The sequence below is a fragment of the Chiloscyllium punctatum genome, chromosome 37, assembly GCF_047496795.1.
Source record: "Chiloscyllium punctatum isolate Juve2018m chromosome 37, sChiPun1.3, whole genome shotgun sequence".
Classification (NCBI taxonomy): domain Eukaryota; kingdom Metazoa; phylum Chordata; class Chondrichthyes; order Orectolobiformes; family Hemiscylliidae; genus Chiloscyllium; species Chiloscyllium punctatum.
This window is the reverse complement of record NC_092775.1, coordinates 48,725,328-48,743,958: the sequence shown is the minus strand read 5'-3', so window position 1 is coordinate 48,743,958 and position 18,631 is coordinate 48,725,328. Positions and strand designations below refer to the sequence as shown.

The window sequence follows — 18,631 nt, the reverse complement described above, 5'->3', positions numbered from 1 at the left end:
TGCTCCCTATGTTTTGTCATTGGCAAACTTGAAATCATTATCCCTTCACCCAGCTTGCTAATAAATACCTCAAGTAGTTCAGCTCCAAACAAAGGTCAATGCTGAATATCAATCTGCTTTCAGCCTGAATGCCAGTGTATCTCATGCAACAAATTCTTGTCACACCTTTCTGGCTAGAAATTGTTAACTGCCTTTGAAAACGCAGCTTGTGTAGTGTTTACCATGTACGTGCATTTGTGCAAATAACTACAAGTATATTTGTATGCCAATGCAAACACTTCAAAAGTGCACAAATCTCACTACTCTCAGTGTGTGACCAATCAGAAAAAGGTTATCCCCATAGATAGAGTTGGTAATTTAGTGGTGACATCACTGGATTAGTAATCCAGAACCCCAGGTTTCCAATTGCGGGACGGGGAAAGGTGTCAATATTCCGAAGGAGAATTATATGAGTCTGATCTCTGACCTCAGAGAGGGTCTAAGATTGAAGAGGGGTCCTATGCAATCAGTAAACTTGGTGCTTGAGAACTGGGGCTTTTAGTTTTTGGGGGGGTAGTGAGAGCTGTCCTACAGAGAGGGAGTATGTGCAGCCAAGCAGAAAACACTTCTTTCATACTGCTCTGCAAGATGACAGTACCTATTGCCTTCTCTCCAAGATTTTCCTCAGTCAGTGCTGTTTCTAGGCATGGCCACAGTCTGGTAAACCCAGCTGGAAACTTAAACTTGAAAAGGGGGTTAGATCAGTCAGTTGCAACCTCATTTACATTTTTAAAATCCCAATACACGTACACTACCCCACTCATCCAGCTGACCAAAGCACAAAGATCAGCAGATTGGAGCTGGTTTCCTGGACAGGCTTGGAATCTTTGCTCATTTAAATCCCCTTCCCCACCCAATGCAACCTGCACAGTTATATTAAAATTACCAAATACATTGCAACAACAAATGAAGTACTTCACCAGTAATGCAACAGGAGCCCTGAAAATATTGCTACAGATTAATTGATAGGCAGAATTTGGTGCACAAGCTGTTTATTTACCTGCTGTAACTAGCAGAGAACAGGAAGAATCCAGAATTCGTTCACATAGAGATTCTGCAGAAAATCCTGCAAACTGAAATTTAAAATGAAAATTATTTGACAGCTCAATAACAGTGAATTGGATTTACATTGATCATCTAGGTTTAATTGCTTGAATTTGCTAAACTGAAGTCAGAGTTGCACGCTTCTCAGCATTCACAAGGATGCAGTCATTAATTCCTGGTTATGTCGATCAGCAGCAACTAGAATATAACGTACCTAAAGTTTTTCAGTATTTAAAGTGAGTCCCATTCTGCTTTTGTTGGATGAGAAGGAGATTTCTTGAACTCAGTTACTGAATTGATCTGGTCAATTAAAGTATTCATTAAATAATTATTTAAATTTCTAAATTCCCTACAATTACAGTAATCATAACAAAGGAGACTAGCAACTATATTTTTTCTTACCACAATGGAATGTATTGCCCCTATTCTGGTACAAGCTAACATGGCAACAACCAATTCTATGATCATTGGCATGTAGATTGAAACTCTGTCTCCTTTCTTCACTCCTGTGGATTTTAAATAAAAAGACATAAATAGTTGCATAGACCATGACAGGAAGCAACATTTTTTTGGTTCTGGTTCATCCATGGATATCCAAATTAAAACAGGGCAAGAGAATATGCAGCAACTAAAATTTATACCAGACTGTGTATGTTAGTGAGTTCAGATTTAAAATTTAAACGTTTAACTGCTGTTTTTATCTACACAAGTTATTTGTTCCAATCAGTATACCAAAACAAAACACTGTGTCCAAATCTTTACTGTAGAACATCTTACGAAAAAGTGAAGTAATGGTTACAAGAAATGAACATGATTTATTTCTGTCCCCTCCACTCCTCCGGTCAAACGTAAAAGCCAAAGCCAGATTCATATCCAGACAATTCCTGTGCTACTTCCAACTGGTGGTCATCCGAAAATAACTTTGGACTGAATTCCACCACAACATTTCCCATGGTTTCTTTTTGGGGAGAAATGCACTAGTTGTTTTTCTGAAAATTATGAACAGAAAATTTTAATAAAACTGAAGAGTAATATAAGCAGCCAGTATATGTCACCTCAAAATATCTAATCATCTGCAATTACTAACCTGGGTCAAATTCAAGACAAAAACGATTCCACATGACCATAAAATTCATTCAACTGGAAAATTCAGTAACCGGATAACTTATGGTTATATGAAACAATAGAATGTTAAATACAGGTACTGTATTGTTAACAAATAATATTCTTTAAACAAATAGAACATATGTTAAATATTATTGCAAGGAAATTTATCAAGTCAAATATCAAGAAGAAAATTAAACTACTGAGGTTGACTGAACTATATACAAGAACTTGAGGCATCAACGCATATTGTCTTTAGAAGTCACATGCCTTTGCAATGTTACAGGGCTAACAGACCACTTGGATGAGCTCCAGCATTTTTGAGATGTGAATCAAGAGAGTTGATAAAACTTATTAATGGAAGAATAAGCAGATTGTCATCTTTATAAACAACTGCCCTGCACACCCAGAGATCACTGGCCTGGACATTCTTGCATCCCAAAAGCACGGTCAAGCTCCAGTCAAAGGATCAGGGGTGATTCAGGGCCTAAACATCAACTGCTGATGGCAGCTGGTCTCTCAGGTTATTGAAGCCACTAATAAGCAGATATAAAACCTGACTATTCTAAATTCCAGGCGTGAAAGATGGTGATAGAGGCCACAATTGGCAACGGCTTCCAACTCGCTGGATTCAAATGGGCTTTGACCGTGCAAGATGCTGACAATGAGAGGAGCAGGATTGAGCCAACTAATCCAATGGCAAGAGTCTTTTCACTCTGGCATGGGAGGCAGTCATGGGAGTTCCAACAGGAACAACAATTGAATCTTACTCTGAGTGGATGGCATAACAGAAATTTCAAGTGAGGTGATCATAAGTCTGTATGTTCTTCAGCCTAGTCCAACAATTCTGAAAAGCCTGGTTATTATTCACCTGCTCTCATTTCCCTCGTTGAAGACAGAAAGACCAGAGAGATGCTCCAAGATTATTTAATGCAGTAGTAAATCAAGGAAACATGGTTGAATACATTGATGATATGGCAGATTGTATTGCCCTTGTCTGAACAAAGCAGAAAAAAAAATAACTGAATTTTTAAATTGCTAATACCCAACAATGTCTATTACTGTTCAAAATTCTGGATTAGTGGTGCTGGAAGAGCACAGCAGTTCAGGCAGCATCTGAGAAGCAGTAAAACCAAAGTTTCGGGCAAAAGCCCTTCATCAGGAATAAACGCAGAGTGCCTGAAGGGTGGAGAGATAAGCTAGAGGAGGGTGGGGGTGGGGAGAAAGTATCAGAGTACAATAGGTGAGTGGGGGAGGGGATGAAGGTGATAGGTCAGGGAGGAGGGTGGAGCGGATAGGTGGAAAAGAAGATTGACAGGTAGGACAAGTCATGGGGACAGTGCTGAGCTGGAAGTTTGGAACTAGGGCGAGGTGGGGGAAGGGGAAATGAGGAAACTGTTGAAGTCCACATTGATGCCCTGGGGTTGAAGTGTTCCGAGGCGGAAGATGAGGCGTTCTTCCTCCAGGTGTCTGGTGGTGAGGGAACGGCGGTGAAGGAGGCCCAGGACCTCCATTACTGTTCAAGGTCATGCCATTCTAAGGTGTGAACAAATCTTTTAAAAATACATTTTTCATTCATTTTCTGCATCATCACATTTTCATTTTTCTAAAAATGTTTGTGGGTAAAATATGATTATATAGGGGCATCCTCAGACATCGCGAAGCCAAGTTTACACAAATTGATAGGCAATTTTTGAATTGCATTAGATTTTCTACCCTCTCAACTTCACTTAACATGGGGATTGACAGCAGCTGCATAAAAGCACAGAATTCTTTTCAGTTTGAAACTAGGATACCAAATGCTTTATCCAACTCAAAAAGTAGATGCACCCCATATTGGAATTGTATATATACCTGTATATTTTCTGGCCAATGCATGTACAAACATTCAACACATTTGCATTGAAATTCACTCTGCACTTGTATTACCATTCCCATATAAAGAATTTGAGTTACTCAAAGGACTTCAGAAGAACAGCCAATGCCTCTGGATATCACTAGGTTTCACTGAGAAGCAGAATATTTATAATAAAAGTAATACATCAATTTTATTATTGTTTTATGGAGAAAGAACATGTTGTGCACTTGTCACTTTTTCTTAAGTAAGCCTATACCCACAGCGATACTAGGGATAAAAATATTAACTGCACCTCATCTAATAATATCCACCTCACTTGGACGCTGTTCAAATTGTAATGAACACTTTTCTGTGTGTCAATCTATGATCCTTTTGATAATTAAAGTGAACGGATGGAAAATCCTGGTCATTTCAATGGGTTGTCAACCTGTCAAGATTGCCCAGAATTCTGCACAGTTTGATCTCCTGGACATTACGGTGAGCAATCAATGACAAAAATCTGAAGTGCTTTAAAAAAGTAGATGCTTTTTCTCCCTCTTATTTGAACACTTCTGTTCATTGTTGATGGAAATATTGGTCTGGAGATTGATAAAGACAGTTTAACAGGGCAAAGTAATTGCACGATGGCACTCCTGTGATAATACTTCCAACATACTTTCTTACAGATCTGGCAACTCTAGCTCTCAGCGCAACAGCTGAGCCAACACCACTGTAGAGTCAATCATGCATCATAATGATTAAGTAAATTGTTCTATTCGTACCAGTCCAATCTATATCTACATTAAAACCTAAATTTAAGGCAAGTGGAACACACTCAGAATTATAGACCAATCAGCAATTCATTGGTAATAGAAAATATAATGGAATCTCTACTATAAAAAAACAGAATAGAGAACATAAAAGGAGGTGAAATGTGATATGAAAATCAAAGTGGATTTTAGAAGCGAAAGAACTGCTTGATTGAAATCACTGACCTTTTTGAGGTGGGAACAGAAATAGTAGATTGGAGTGATGCACTGGGAATACTTTATCTTGATTTTCAAAGATGTTTGATATGATACCACATAATAAAGAAGGTCACATAACATGGAATGAGGAGGGAAGTAGATGGACAAATAGCTAATTGGCTCTGAGAAAGAAAAAAAAGTAGATAGAGGCAAAGTGTAGTTGGGGAGAAGTAGGAATTATGTTTGAGTCATAACCATTAGTTTTTTATGATGTCAAGACAGGCAACATTAGTGCATGGATGGTAACACCTTGCCTTCTTATACAGAAAGATTAGATCTATAATCCAGCAAGGTTTCATCCTACACAACGGCACAAAAAGCTGAAATATTGAAGTAATGAAGTCACTTTGGTGGTTTTACACAACTACATTGGTCTTGACAGTAATAGAATGTAAGCGAAAAGAAAACTAATGGTAACTAAATTCCAGCATGGAATCAAGATGGAGCACTTTCTGATTTGACCAAAACCTGCACTACCCATTGGTGCTACAAAAACGCCTTCGAGCTCACCTTCTCAAAAGACAGTTAAGACATCAACCACCTCCAGTATAAAGAAGAGGACTAATTCCAATTAAAGCACTGTAAATACCTAGAAACCGGGTTGGATAGGGATGCAGAGAATCAATAATAGGATGTCTCAATTACATCACAAGATCTGTTGCAGGACACAAGCACAAACCAATTCAAAGAGCGTGGGGAGTAGTCAGCTCTGACACTTTGATAAAAGAAATGCATAAATTATAATATGTTGACCATGGCCAAATTAGAGAAGACGTTCTTCAGTGTGAAGAGAATCAAAATTGCCTGACAAGACAGTCCAGTTCAAGATGCCGACAATTGACAACACCATGATGTCGTCTCTGGGGGGGGTGGCATCAAAGTCGAATTATCTGTAACCAGGTGGCATAAAGTTGGTAAACAAGACCACATGTTCAATGTACAGTATGCATTAACAATCATCACCTACTGTTTCTGAAGCAGAAGCAGAACATGATTTAGAAAATCACACAGAAGTTGAGGAACAAGATAGATAAGTGATAGACACAAAAGTCAGAAAACCATTTATTCTTTTTATCTTACAAATCATTTGCATGCTGTATGATCATTTGTGAACTTAAAGTTTTCATGAAAAGTTAACTATTTAGTACTATTTAAGACAGAAGTATTTGCCACTTTTGATACTAAAGGAAATTTCATTTCAATCAAAGCTGCTATTACCCACTTGCCATGTTTTGTCTGTTCTAGTTTTGTTTGAGCCACTATTGCACAGGTCACAGTGTCCTGTTACCAAGTAACAGCATGACTTTGCAAAATAAGTTTCTAACATGGCATTGACAAATAGTTGACATACTATTTTTATCTGATTAATTCTCAGTGTGAGATTACACGGGCTGCTATATATTATAGATTCTTTGTTTGTTTTTGTGCCATTTACCCAAAGGAAGAAACTCAAGAAAAAGATTCAATACAAATACTGAAGGTATTGCTACTGCGTAATCTCATTTCCTAATAATAGGAGTGAGCAAAAATGAAAAATGAGCTGCTGGAAGTCAAAATGTAGCTCATGTGAAAATTTCACATGAAACATGCAAAAAAAACAAGTTACGTCTGGAAGGTAGGCCACCCCGTCATCCAGGATAAATGTTGGGATGAATCCGGCTCTCCTTGAATGGCTTGCCACATATTAATATTTTTTCAGAGGATGATTAATTAGTTTTGAGGTAGGTCTTCTGTCCATTTCAGGAAGGAAGCCCTGCCTCAGAGGTGTGGGTGGACTGGGGGCCAGCAGCAAAACCACAAGCAATGAACAGCACTGGTATCACAGCAGCCATACAGAATGAGCAACCTCAGGTCTCAAAATCCAGCTAAGTGCTGAATCTTGCCAGGACTGCAGGGTGCAAATCCGAAGGCAAAACGGTGAGTCAAAGTTGGAATGCACTGATTGGACAAAGGGGCCCAGGAAAGATGCAAAATCACCCTGATAACTTCCCCTTTTCAAGCCAGCAGTCCACAGGGTGAAACCTATCGCGCCGCACACTGAGCATAGGTCTCTTCCACTCTGTTAAATCACAGCAGCAGCGAAGGGATGAGGCCCTTAACTACAGATTAACTGATCTCAACTGGGCCAGGGATATGCAACTCACTAGATGTTTCCAGCCTGTAAAATTGTGGCAGCAGATTCCACTGATGGGACAGTACTCTAATTTACCAATCAACCCACCTGCTTTAATGCCCATGGGTAGACAATAAAATTCAGCACCAATAAGCTAAAAGGAATTGAGAATAGATCAGGGACACCAATACTTCAATCACTAAAGTAGTGACATAAACAAGTAAACCAAACTCTACAGCTTCCTTTTAGAGGGTTAGCGCTGAGAAATAAAGTTATGCTAAACTAGTAAAAAATGTTTGTTAGACCACTCTTGAGGTACTGTATGTAATTCTGGTTGCCATGTAAGAAAAGTGATATTGAGGTACTTGAGAGAGTGCAAAGATGGACAACAAGAAAGTCACCAGGGATGAAGGATATGGCCAACAGAAGATGTTTTCTCCTTTTCTCTTCCCTTGAGAAGTGAAGGCCAAGGTGCAATCTAACTGGGATTTTTTTTAAAAATTGTGATGGATTTCAATACTGTGGAGAGAGAATATTTCCTCATATGAGGACCAGCTAAACTAGAAACCATAATACAAGTCATCAAGAAAGCAAATAGGGAATTAAAAAAGACTTTTACCCAGAGAGCGAAAAGGATGTGTTTGCTGCATCTATATTTGCTTCAAAGGGATGCTAGACCAGCATATGAGACAAACAGAAGAGAGTTAGAGCTCAATTAGGTTATAGTACTACAGCTGAATGAGGAAAAACAGGAGAAGGCTCAATTAGAGCATATTTGCCAGCATAGAACATTAAGCCTGCGTAGTGCTGTATAATCTTTAAGCCATTAACTAATACATAATACTAATGGTTCTCTTGTAATGAGCATTTTGACTTCTTAAAATTGCAGCAACAGTAGGTTAAGAATAGCAGCAAATGTTTGAATTATATCTTTAAAGATAACTTCCCCATGTTGTGAGAAGTGCCTAGTGTTAATAACTCAAAATAAAATCATGTACTAATCAATAAAATCCACATAAAGCTATTCTGAGGGCAACGCTAGGAAACAGTGCCACGTGCATCCTTGGCTTTGCCAATTTAATTAAACCCTGAATAAAAATTCAGATAACTAAATCCTGGGTATGTATCACTCATATATAAGTTTTTTAAATGTGTTCATGTCCTTTTACATTTTCTGAATGTAATTAATTTGCACAGACACTGACACATTAGTCATATCAAACATTAAAGACCTTATATTTGATTTCCATCTTTTATAAAATAGGGAAAATGAATTAGGGAGATTTTAATTGAGGAGCTTACCATGAGCTTGCAGGACATTGGCAAATTTGCAGACCTGCTGCAAGAGTTCTTTGTAAGTTATTTGCATACAATCTCCAGGATCATTCCCCTCCCTGCAATCAAATAACAGAAAGTTATATTTCTACTAACCTTCTGCTATTTAACACTAAGCATCATGTGAATTAAGACACAGAATTAACAATAATTTACAAGAAAGTGGAAGTAACATTTATTGTTCAATAGATTTAAAAGGAAAAATATATCAGTATACAAGATCATGAATATCGTAAGTTGTAGGCTTTCTACCTCTTCGAATGGATTCCTGGTTGTGTCTATGATGTAGTAGAGAAGACAGGCGTTTTCAAACAGAAAAATTTGGCAACGGGCAGTGAATTTTGAGGGTGAAAATAGTTACCAACTCATCATTTTCTAGTAGCCCACTAAAAATTATAAGTAAAGCTTTGACATTATATCAGATACCCCATTTTGCCAGATGCAGAGGATTCAAATGGAATGAATATACAATTTGGGGAAAAAGCACATTTGCATACAAACCAGCTACAGGGTATGTTCCTCAAGACTGCTCTGATATTCAAGATGATCGTGGCTGACCTGATTACTCCACATTTCTGCCCACCCGAATGACCTTGCAGCCCCTTGTCAATCAAGGGTCTACCTCTGTCTGAAAAATATTCATGTACTCTGTTTTCACTACAGTTTGAGGAAGGGCATTCCAAAGACATATGGCTCTTAGGGACATAACTTTTCACCTCTGTCTTAAAAAGGGCAATCCTTTAATTTTAAAAACAGTTCTAGATTCTCCCACAGGAAGAAACATCTTTTCTACATTTGCTCCGTCAAGTCGAATCAGGATCCTCCATGTCTCAAATCATAGAATCCCTACAGTGTGGAAACAGGCCATTTGGCCCAACAAGTCCACACTAACCCTCTGAAAAGTAAACCCCCCCGCCCCACCTCTCCTCCTCCCAGACCCATCCCCTTACTACTCTACCTTGACTAATGTGCTTAGCCTACACATCCCTGAACACTATGGTCAATTCAGCATGGCCAATCCACCTAACCTGCACATCTTTGGATTGTGGAAGGAAACCACAGCACCCAGAGGAAACACACGCAGACATGGGGAGAATCTGCAAATTTCACACGAATCGAATCCAGGTCCCTGGTGCTGTGAGGCAGCAGTGCTAACCACTGAGCCACCGTTCTGCCCCAGTGGCCTCTTGCTTTTCTAGACTTCGGCAGATAAAACCCCACCTCTATTTAGACTTTCCTCAAAGGACAACCCACCCCTTCCAAGCACTAGACTAGTGAACCTTCTCCAAGATGTTTCCAATACATTTCCATTCTTCCTTACTTACTAAGACCAATAGTATACACTGACTACTCGATGTGGTCTCACCAAAGCCCTGTAAAACCGAAGCATTTGTACCTAATAAGCTCTTTGTAAATCTCCAAACCTTAACTGCGGATGGTACAGCAAAATGTATAAGCAAACTGGAGAGATATTGCAATAACACGCAATCCCATTGCCTTTAAATGCAGCTGTTCGCTAAAAATTAAGTAGTCATTGAAATAAAGCAGAAGGTAATTCCTGTATTACATTAATCTTCTGCATTCAGTTCTGTGGCACACCTGATTTGAGGAAGTTTTAGTAATGTGGTGGCAAATAGTAAAAAGCAAATCAAAGAGTTGCATTATGTCATGGGCAGGGGAGGGGGGAGTGGGCCTTGTCAACCTTCCTGAATATCCGACACTCAGGAGTAAATTTTCCTCACTCCCTTTGTTAGGGGGCTTGAGGCTGGTGGAAGAATGGGGGTAGCAGCATTGTGACAGCTCCTCAACACATTCCTGCCTCTTGGGAACATGCCCAGAGTGTGTTGGGATCTAGATTGGCTGGTGAACCCAAGGGATGAAGTGCCCATTGGAGGCAGTTTTGTGAGGTATCCAACATTTTCCAATGGCTGACCAGAACCTCAAACATGTCAAGATCCCTTGCTTAATGGAGCTGGCCTTCAGCAGTAGTCCAGGCAGCCACCTAAGACTGAGGCTCCATTCAATGGGGAAGACAACATGGTAATAAATGGCCTCAACCTTGGCAGTACTCATTATTGTTGGAGTGCTTTAACCTTCTTGTCTAACAATCCTACACATATAGGTCATCTTAAATCCACCACTTGTCAACAGGGCACAGAGAAGCCCTAACGTTTCCCTACATATCTTAGGAATGCCCGCTGCTGAATGGACCAGCAGCAATAGGGGTCTGCCTACCACCTTAATAGGATAGTGTACATAGGACTGGATAAAGTGGGAGAAAGCATCCAAAAAAATGCAATTTCAGCCTAGCTGCTGGCAAGTGCAAACTCCAGACTGTTTTTAATGGAGAGTTTCTCCCATTTCACGCTTTCTCTGAATATTACAAATCTTGATAATTTCAGTTAACTAACAAAAAAGAATTCAACTTATATAATCAAACATTCAGGTGGGAAATACAACTGTAGCAAAGGACTGCAGATAAAGCTTAGTTAGATTACAGTTTCTGACTACGTTTCTACAAGTTTCAGAAGTCGAAGAGCAGTTTATGCAATGTTTCACTGAAGCACACTTTCAGCTTCCTTACAATATAACAGTGACTAATTATAAAAAGAATTAACACAGAGCTCAATGGTTTAGGATGCTGTGAGACGGACAATGGAGATTTCAAGAAGTAAAGATAGATAAGGATGTGGAGTGATGTGTATCAACTAAGAAAGTCTAATTTTATCAAGTATGGTTGTCTTCAGTCTTTTTAGAGAATTTTTTTCTTAAAGGTTACGGCCACATTTACTTCAACTTGCCCCTTAGGTCTCTTTTATATCTTTCCATTCACCCTAAACCTATGCCCTCTAGTTCTGGACTCCCCAACCACAGGGAAAAGACTTTGCCTATTTACCTTATCCATGTCCCCCATAATTTTGTAAACCTCTATAAGGTCACCGCTCAGCCTCCGACACTCCAGGGAAAACAGCCCCAGCCTGTTCAGCCTCTCCCTATAGCTCAAATCCTCCAACGCTGGCAACATCCTTGTAAATCTTTTCTGAACCCTTTCAAGTTTCACAACATCTTTGCAATAGGAAAGAGAACAGAATTGCACACAATATTCCAACAGTAGCCTTACCAATGTCCTGTACAGAGGGTGGTACATGTATGGAATGAGCTGCCAGAGGATGTGGTGGAGGCAGGTACAATTGCAATATTTAAGTGGCATTTGGATGGGTATATGAATAGAAAGGGTTTGGAGGGATATGGGCTGGGTGCTGGCAGGTGGGACTAGATTGGGTTGGGATATCTGGTCGGTATGGACAGGTTGGACCAAAGGGTCTGTTTCCATGCTGTAAATCTCTATGACTCTATAATCAACTCATTGCCCCTGTTAATTGCAGAATCCACACCACAATGGCCTGAAAACGAAATCTCAGCTCTGACACTGAGGTTTCTTCCATTTCAGTTTTTTGCTTTGGAATCATACTCAAGAACTGGACAAGCCACATTCTGAAATTCTCCACCTCCTTTCTGTCTCCTATTTTCCTTCAAGCCCATTCTAAAATCCCATCTCAAGGTCTTATTACCTCCTTTTTTGGCTCAAAGACCAGTTTTATCTCAGGAAGTCTCTGAGAAGCCTTGTGATGTTTTTCCATGTTATAACTTTTAAACAGGAACAGGAGTAGGCCATTCAGCCTTTCGAGTCTAACTGTCCAGTGCAGTCCCTTGTTTGGAATTTCACGCCATACCTTTTGATCTGTTAGCCCTAAGATCTATATTTAAGCCTTCTTGAAAGCATTCAAATGTTTTGGCTTCAATCACTTTCAGCACCAGCGAATTCTACAGGCTCGCCATTCTCGTCATGAAAAGAATTTTTCCTTACCTCAGTCCTGAATAGCCTACCCCATAACCTTAGACTGTGAACCCTAGTTCTGGACTCCCCAGTCATTGGGAACATCCTTCCTGCCTGGCCTAGTCCTATTAAAGTTTTATAGATTTTTATGCAATCTCTCCCTCTTCTTAACTCCAGTGGATATACAGTAATCCTGTTTGATCCAGTCCCTCTTCCGAAGTCAGCCCTGCCATCCGAGGTATTGGTCTGGTAAATATTTTTCTTACATTTTCCACAGCCAGAGCATCCTTCCTCAGATAAGGGATCAAAACTGCACACAACATTCCAGATGTGTTCTAACCAAGGCCCTGCACAATTGCAGCAGTTCCTGGGGGCAGCATGGTAGCACAGTGGTTATCAATGCTGCCTCACAGCACTGGGAATTTGATCCCAGCCTCGGGCAACTGTCTGCGTGGAATTTGCACATTCTCCCCATGACTGTGTATCTTTCCTTCAGGTACTCCGGGTTCCTCTCATTCTAAAGATGTGTCGGTTAGGTGGATTGGCTATACTAAATTGCCCATAGTGTCTACAGATGTGCAGGCTAGGTGGATTAGCCACAGAAAATGCAGTGTTACAGGAATAAGATAGGAGGGTGTGTCCGGGTGGGTTGCTCTTCAGAGGATTGGTGTGGACTTGATGGGCTAAATGGCCTGCTTCCAATTTGTAGAGATTCTATGATACTGAAATCTACTCACTATGAAGCCCAATATACCATTTGCTTTCTTCACCGTCTGCTGACCCTACACACTATCAGATGTTTCTTTAACAAGGCACCAAATAATAAATAACTGAATATGGAACGCAATATAAAGAATGCCAGGACCCAAGTACCAGTAAGAAAACATGGAAGAAAAGTCAATACCAATTAATTTGTACTTAATGCAAAACTCATCTGAATTTCTCAGAAGTCTAATACTTACATGCTATGGTATTTGTAAAATCATACAAATATAAAAGTTGGATAAAGGTAAAAATTGTAGAAAATTATCACCAAAAGGAAAGATTAGAATTGATTTTGTTTTAAGTCAGGTTTTTAAAATCAAACTTTTAAAGCGGGGTGAGTTAATTCCAGTTTTATTACTGAGATAACAGATAATAGCGAAATGGTTATGCTATTAATAATGAATCACAGTAGAAACAGAAGAGAAAGTATAAAAATGTGACGTACATCCACCCATAGAAAGAGATACTGAATCACAGAATGGTTACAGCACCAGAGGCCATTCAGCCTACTGTGTCTGTGCTGCCCTCTGAAGGAGCAATTAACCTAGCTCCATCCTCCTGTCTTTATCCCACCACTTTCTTTTTCAGATAATGATCTCACTTTCTTTTGAAAAAGCTAATTTAAACAAGCCTCCATCATTCTCAGGCGGTGCAATGCAGATTTCTACCACTCATCACCTCAAAAACATTTTCATGTTGCCATTGTATCTTTTGTCAATTATCTTAAATTTACGCACTTCACTTCTCAATTCCCACTGGGAACAATTTCTTCACAGTTACTCTGCTCAGACCCCTCATGAATTGGAATACTTCTATCATGAATGAAAAATGAAAATGCAAACACAACATATGGACTATTCATTATTGATTACTCACTTACTGTGGCTACCATCCAAACGTGCTTGCATAGCTTTTGTAAGTAAGATGCACAAAAGTTTGCTCCAAATCACAGGTTTATAATACCACTGTACTGAAAAGGCATTTAACATTACATGCATTTCTTTCCCATGTCCACACAACAACATCGGATAAAATTCAAAATTTAACGTCATTCATGTCATTGACTAGCCTTTGAGTGACAATTTCCAACAGGCAGAGGCTAGCCAACTCTTCTTGACATTCAGTGGCATAGTCAACACTGAACAGTACCACCAGCATCCAAAAGCTCCGCAGTGATTGAAACTTAACTGCAGCAACTACTGTGGCTACAAGAGCAGGTCAGAGGCTGAGTATTCTATCGCAAATATCTCAGATCATGACACCTCAGATCCTACGTAGCAACCCATAAAGGCACAAGTCAGAAGTGTGATGGAATACTTTTCAATAGCAAGGATGATTGCAGCTGAAATGATTCTCATAAAACTCAATGCTATCCAGGACAAAGCAATCTTCTTGGTTAGCACCCTAATTACCACCTTAAACATTCATCTCCTGCACAATCATGACAAGGAGGCTGTAATGCAGCATTTAATAAATGCACTTCAGCAATCCAAACTCTTGACTTCTACCACCAAGACAGACAAGGGTAGCTAATTAATCGGAACACCACTACCTACAAGTTTCCCTCCCATTCGCATAATGTCTTGGACTTGGAAATATATTTCTGCTCCTCCTTTATCAGTATATCAAAATCCTAGATTTCTTTACTGAATAACACCTTGGGTGTAACACACAGACTTCAGTTGATCCAGAAGGCAACTCATCATCACTTCCCAAAGGCAATTAGGAATGAGCAAAGAACGTCGGCTTTGTCATGACACCCACATCCAATGATACATTTTGAAATTTTTTATAAAACGTTTTATGCTGTTTCACAAGTTTTCTTCATTAACATATTAAAATAAGCATGGAATACAAGGGAGCAATCTAATGGAAACAAAATTAGCTTGATGGTGGGAGACAGAGGGTGGTGGCAGAGGGTGTTATTTTTGCACAGGAGGTCTGTGACAGCTGCAAGGATCTGTGCTGAGTCCACTGCTTTTCATCATTTATATAAACAAGTTGGATGTGAATATAGAAGGCAGGATCAGTAGGTTTGCAGATGACACCAAAATAGGTCGTGTAGTGGACAGTGAAGAAGATTATTTCAGAGTACAATGGAGCCTCGATCAGATTGGCCAACAGACCAAGGAGAGGCAGATGGAGTTTAGTTCAGATAAATGTGAGGTGTTGCATTTGGGAAAGCAAACTAAAGCAGTTAATGTTAGGGCCCTGGGAGTGTTTCTGAACAAAGAGGCATTGGAGTGCCAGTTCATAGTTCCTAGAAAGCAGTGTTGCAGGTAGACAGGATAGAGAAGGTGATGTTTGATACATTTGCCTTTGTTGGTCAGTACATTGAGTATAGGAGCTGGGAGGTCATGCTGTGGCTGTGCAGGATATTGATTAGGCCACTTTTGGAATACTGCGTTCAATTCTGGTCTCCCTGCTATAGGAAAGAGGGTGTGAAACTTGAAAGGATTCAGAAAAGATTTAAGGATTTTGCTGGTATCAGAGGGTTTGAGCTACAGAGAGAGGCTGAATAGGCTGAGGCTTTCAAATCAGTGACTCTGATTTCTCTTTGCTCTGAAGGAGGGTTACTGGATCCAGAATGTTAACTCTGATTTCTCTCCACTGATGCTGCCAGACCTGCTGAATTTTTCCAGCAATTTCTGTTTGTCATGAAATACTCTCACTTACCTGGACGGTTCCAACTCCAACAACACTGAAGAACCTTGACCCCTTCTAGGGCAAAGCAGCCCACTTGATTGGAGCCACACCCACAAGCATCCATTCCATCCATCACTGATGCACAGTAGCAGCAGTGTGTATACTATCTATATGATGCACTGCGGAAAATCACTTAAGACAGCACCTTCTAAACCCACAACGATCCCATCTAGAAGGACAAGAGCAGCAGATATCTGGGAATATTACTTGCAAATTCCCCACCAAGCTACTCACCACCTTGACTTGAAAATATATTGCCATTCCTTCACTGTTGCTGGGTCAAAATCCTGAAATGCCCTTCCTAGTGGAATTGTGCATCATCCTACAACACTTCGTCAGCAAATGGTTCAAGAATGCAGCTCGCTACTTAGCTTCTCAAAGCCAACTATGGATTGGCAATAAATGATAGCCAGCCAGCAACACCCACATCCCATGGAGAGAAAAAGAAATTTCTGAAAGACACCTTTATAATTTCAAAATGACAATTTTAAGTACCAGAAAACGTCAAGTCGAATATTGCTGTATCAAATCAATTTACTTCGCTTCTAGCCTGAAATATCTAATTTCTCAGCTTGAAAAATATTTCTACTCAAAATGATCAGAAGTATAGAATGGGCAACCTGTACATTGTCTGTTGAATATAATTCAAGCAAAATTCACTTTATCCAAAAAAAATCAGTTTTAGATCATAAAACAAGTGTAGTCTGTTCATGAGAAATGCTTTGAGATGGTAAACAAACAAAGTATTGGGAGAAGTATAAAGTAAATCAATGCAATCTTGCTATAACAAAGTCTTGATTGCATTGGTAATGACAGAGTCAATAAACATTTTTTCCAGAAATTTAAGGATGTATCTGCAAAGGGTACTGTATCGGATCTAATTTCCAAATATGTTATCCATTCATGGAGCCAAGTCTGGCTCTTTGATAACAACACAGCTCAGACATTATTTTCTCCTTCTACTACAGTGGAAAATACATTTCCTGAGGGATAAGCGAAAGGTCTAGTCTCATTCCAGATCAAATAAACCCCACTACTAGTCACTGACAGGGCTACTACAACATTAGAGGGTTAACAATGTTCTCTTCTGGTTACCATGTCAGTGAATTTCGAAACAAGATATTTGAACAATTTACAACAGTTCAAATTTCTCATCAAGGTGAACGCAAAGCTTCCCTCAGGAAAACTAAACCTGACTCAACAATTATTTCCTGCTCATCTTCTTTTTCACAGATCTACTCATTCATGACACTTAAGGTACAGTCCATTCTGCTATAACACGGTAGTTCCATTCTCATGCAATTCCGTGTTATAAGAAAATCATATAATAGCAGTACCATGTAAACTAATGGGGTCAGAATCATGTTATAACCAACACACGCTTTAAAAGTTAATACTTTAGAAACAGTAACCTCAATTCGTCAACTGTGTTATAGCGAATTTGCATTTACGAAACGCACATTATAGCAGAATGACCTGTACTTCACTTATAAACAATAAAAACACATTCTGCACAAAACTCAAACATTCAGAATCCATAATCCAGATAAATATGTTAACATCCACATGAATATATTACACATCATTCTTTTTTTTGTGGTGGTTATGGCTTGAATTCAGGGAGAACACTAATTCTAGGGTTTTAATCAATAAAGCTAGAGGCAAGTGGAAGTGGGAGTTTATCAAGTCGAATGAATTTTATTGCAAAGTTTGACAACTTTATAATGTTTTGAATACATTATAAACATACAAATTTAAGATCAATCTTCCTTGGATCATCAGATAATGTAAGCCTTAGACAGAAAATAAAACAGAAATTTCACCACATATATGCTCAAGTTTTCCATTAAGGTGATACCATGGTTTATAAAACGGCAACAACACAAGTTAGTTCAGCTGGTGTATTATACATTTGTTGCAGAATTAAACCAACAGTTGTATCAAGTTTATGAGAGTGATGCCACTCAATTTGAAATTCAGCATTCAAGCTATATTTAAGCAATTTGATACTCGATCCAGTACAACAGCTGAAGGTAATTCAATGCATGATGTAACCAATGAATGACATTACATAATACCAAGTGAAATTGCTCTCAGCAGAAGTACATTGTATTTTGTGCCATATTCTAAAACGTGGTAGCTCTGAAATTAAAAAGGTATATAGCTCACTTGGTGCTTATACTGTTAATTATGGACATAACTTTGTGTCTAGATCAGTGGGCAAATACTACAAGTTCAAGAAATCATGGGGAGGTAAAGGAAAAAGTCTGTTTTCGTCAAGCTTACTGCAGGACAGTGCAGTGACCAGAAACTCATCACAACTTACAATTCATGGGATTCCTCTTCCTCACCACAAACAGTTGACCAATTATAACAGCACTTGTTCTTCGCCAACTGCAATTTTTCAGCAAATTTTGGAACAAAGAGGGTAAGAAATAATGAGTGGAAAGTCAGTGCCTTTCAAAGATAGCTTTTAATTGTTGTCATCATGGCTCATTTGGCAACACTTGAGGCTCCAATTCAGAAGCTTCAAATCCCATTCAAAATCTAAAGCAAAACATTCTAGGTCATCACTCCAGTGCAGTACTGAAGCAGATGCATTGTTGAATGTAACTTGGTGAGTTATGTCTTCTCCATTCCAACATAAATAAATTTTTCAAAGTAAATTAATTATTGACAAACAGCATTTTTGGCAACAAACAATTTGTTATAAATGTGGAGTCTTAATCTTTCATTTTAATAACTTATAGTCTGTGATCATAACCATTTATATTGGTAACCTATTTTTCTAATCAACCTGTTCAGAGATGTTATTATCCACC

At 39.1% G+C, this 18,631-nt stretch overlaps 1 protein-coding gene across 4 annotated transcripts in view; it reads right to left on the bottom strand.

Annotated features, from left to right (window-relative positions):
• The window catches only part of LOC140463095 (acetyl-coenzyme A synthetase, cytoplasmic-like), a 76,869-nt gene that overhangs the window by 42,966 nt on the left and 15,272 nt on the right, over positions 1 to 18,631 (bottom strand). For all 4 annotated transcript variants that reach the window (XM_072556812.1, XM_072556814.1, XM_072556811.1 and 1 more), the window contains exons 3-5: positions 8,468 to 8,559; positions 1,486 to 1,589; positions 1,040 to 1,112 (exon numbers count right to left, since the gene is read on the bottom strand). In XM_072556812.1, the coding sequence (XP_072412913.1) occupies positions 1,040 to 1,112; positions 1,486 to 1,589; positions 8,468 to 8,559 (269 nt within the window). The remainder of the gene's footprint in view (positions 1 to 1,039; positions 1,113 to 1,485; positions 1,590 to 8,467; positions 8,560 to 18,631) is intronic.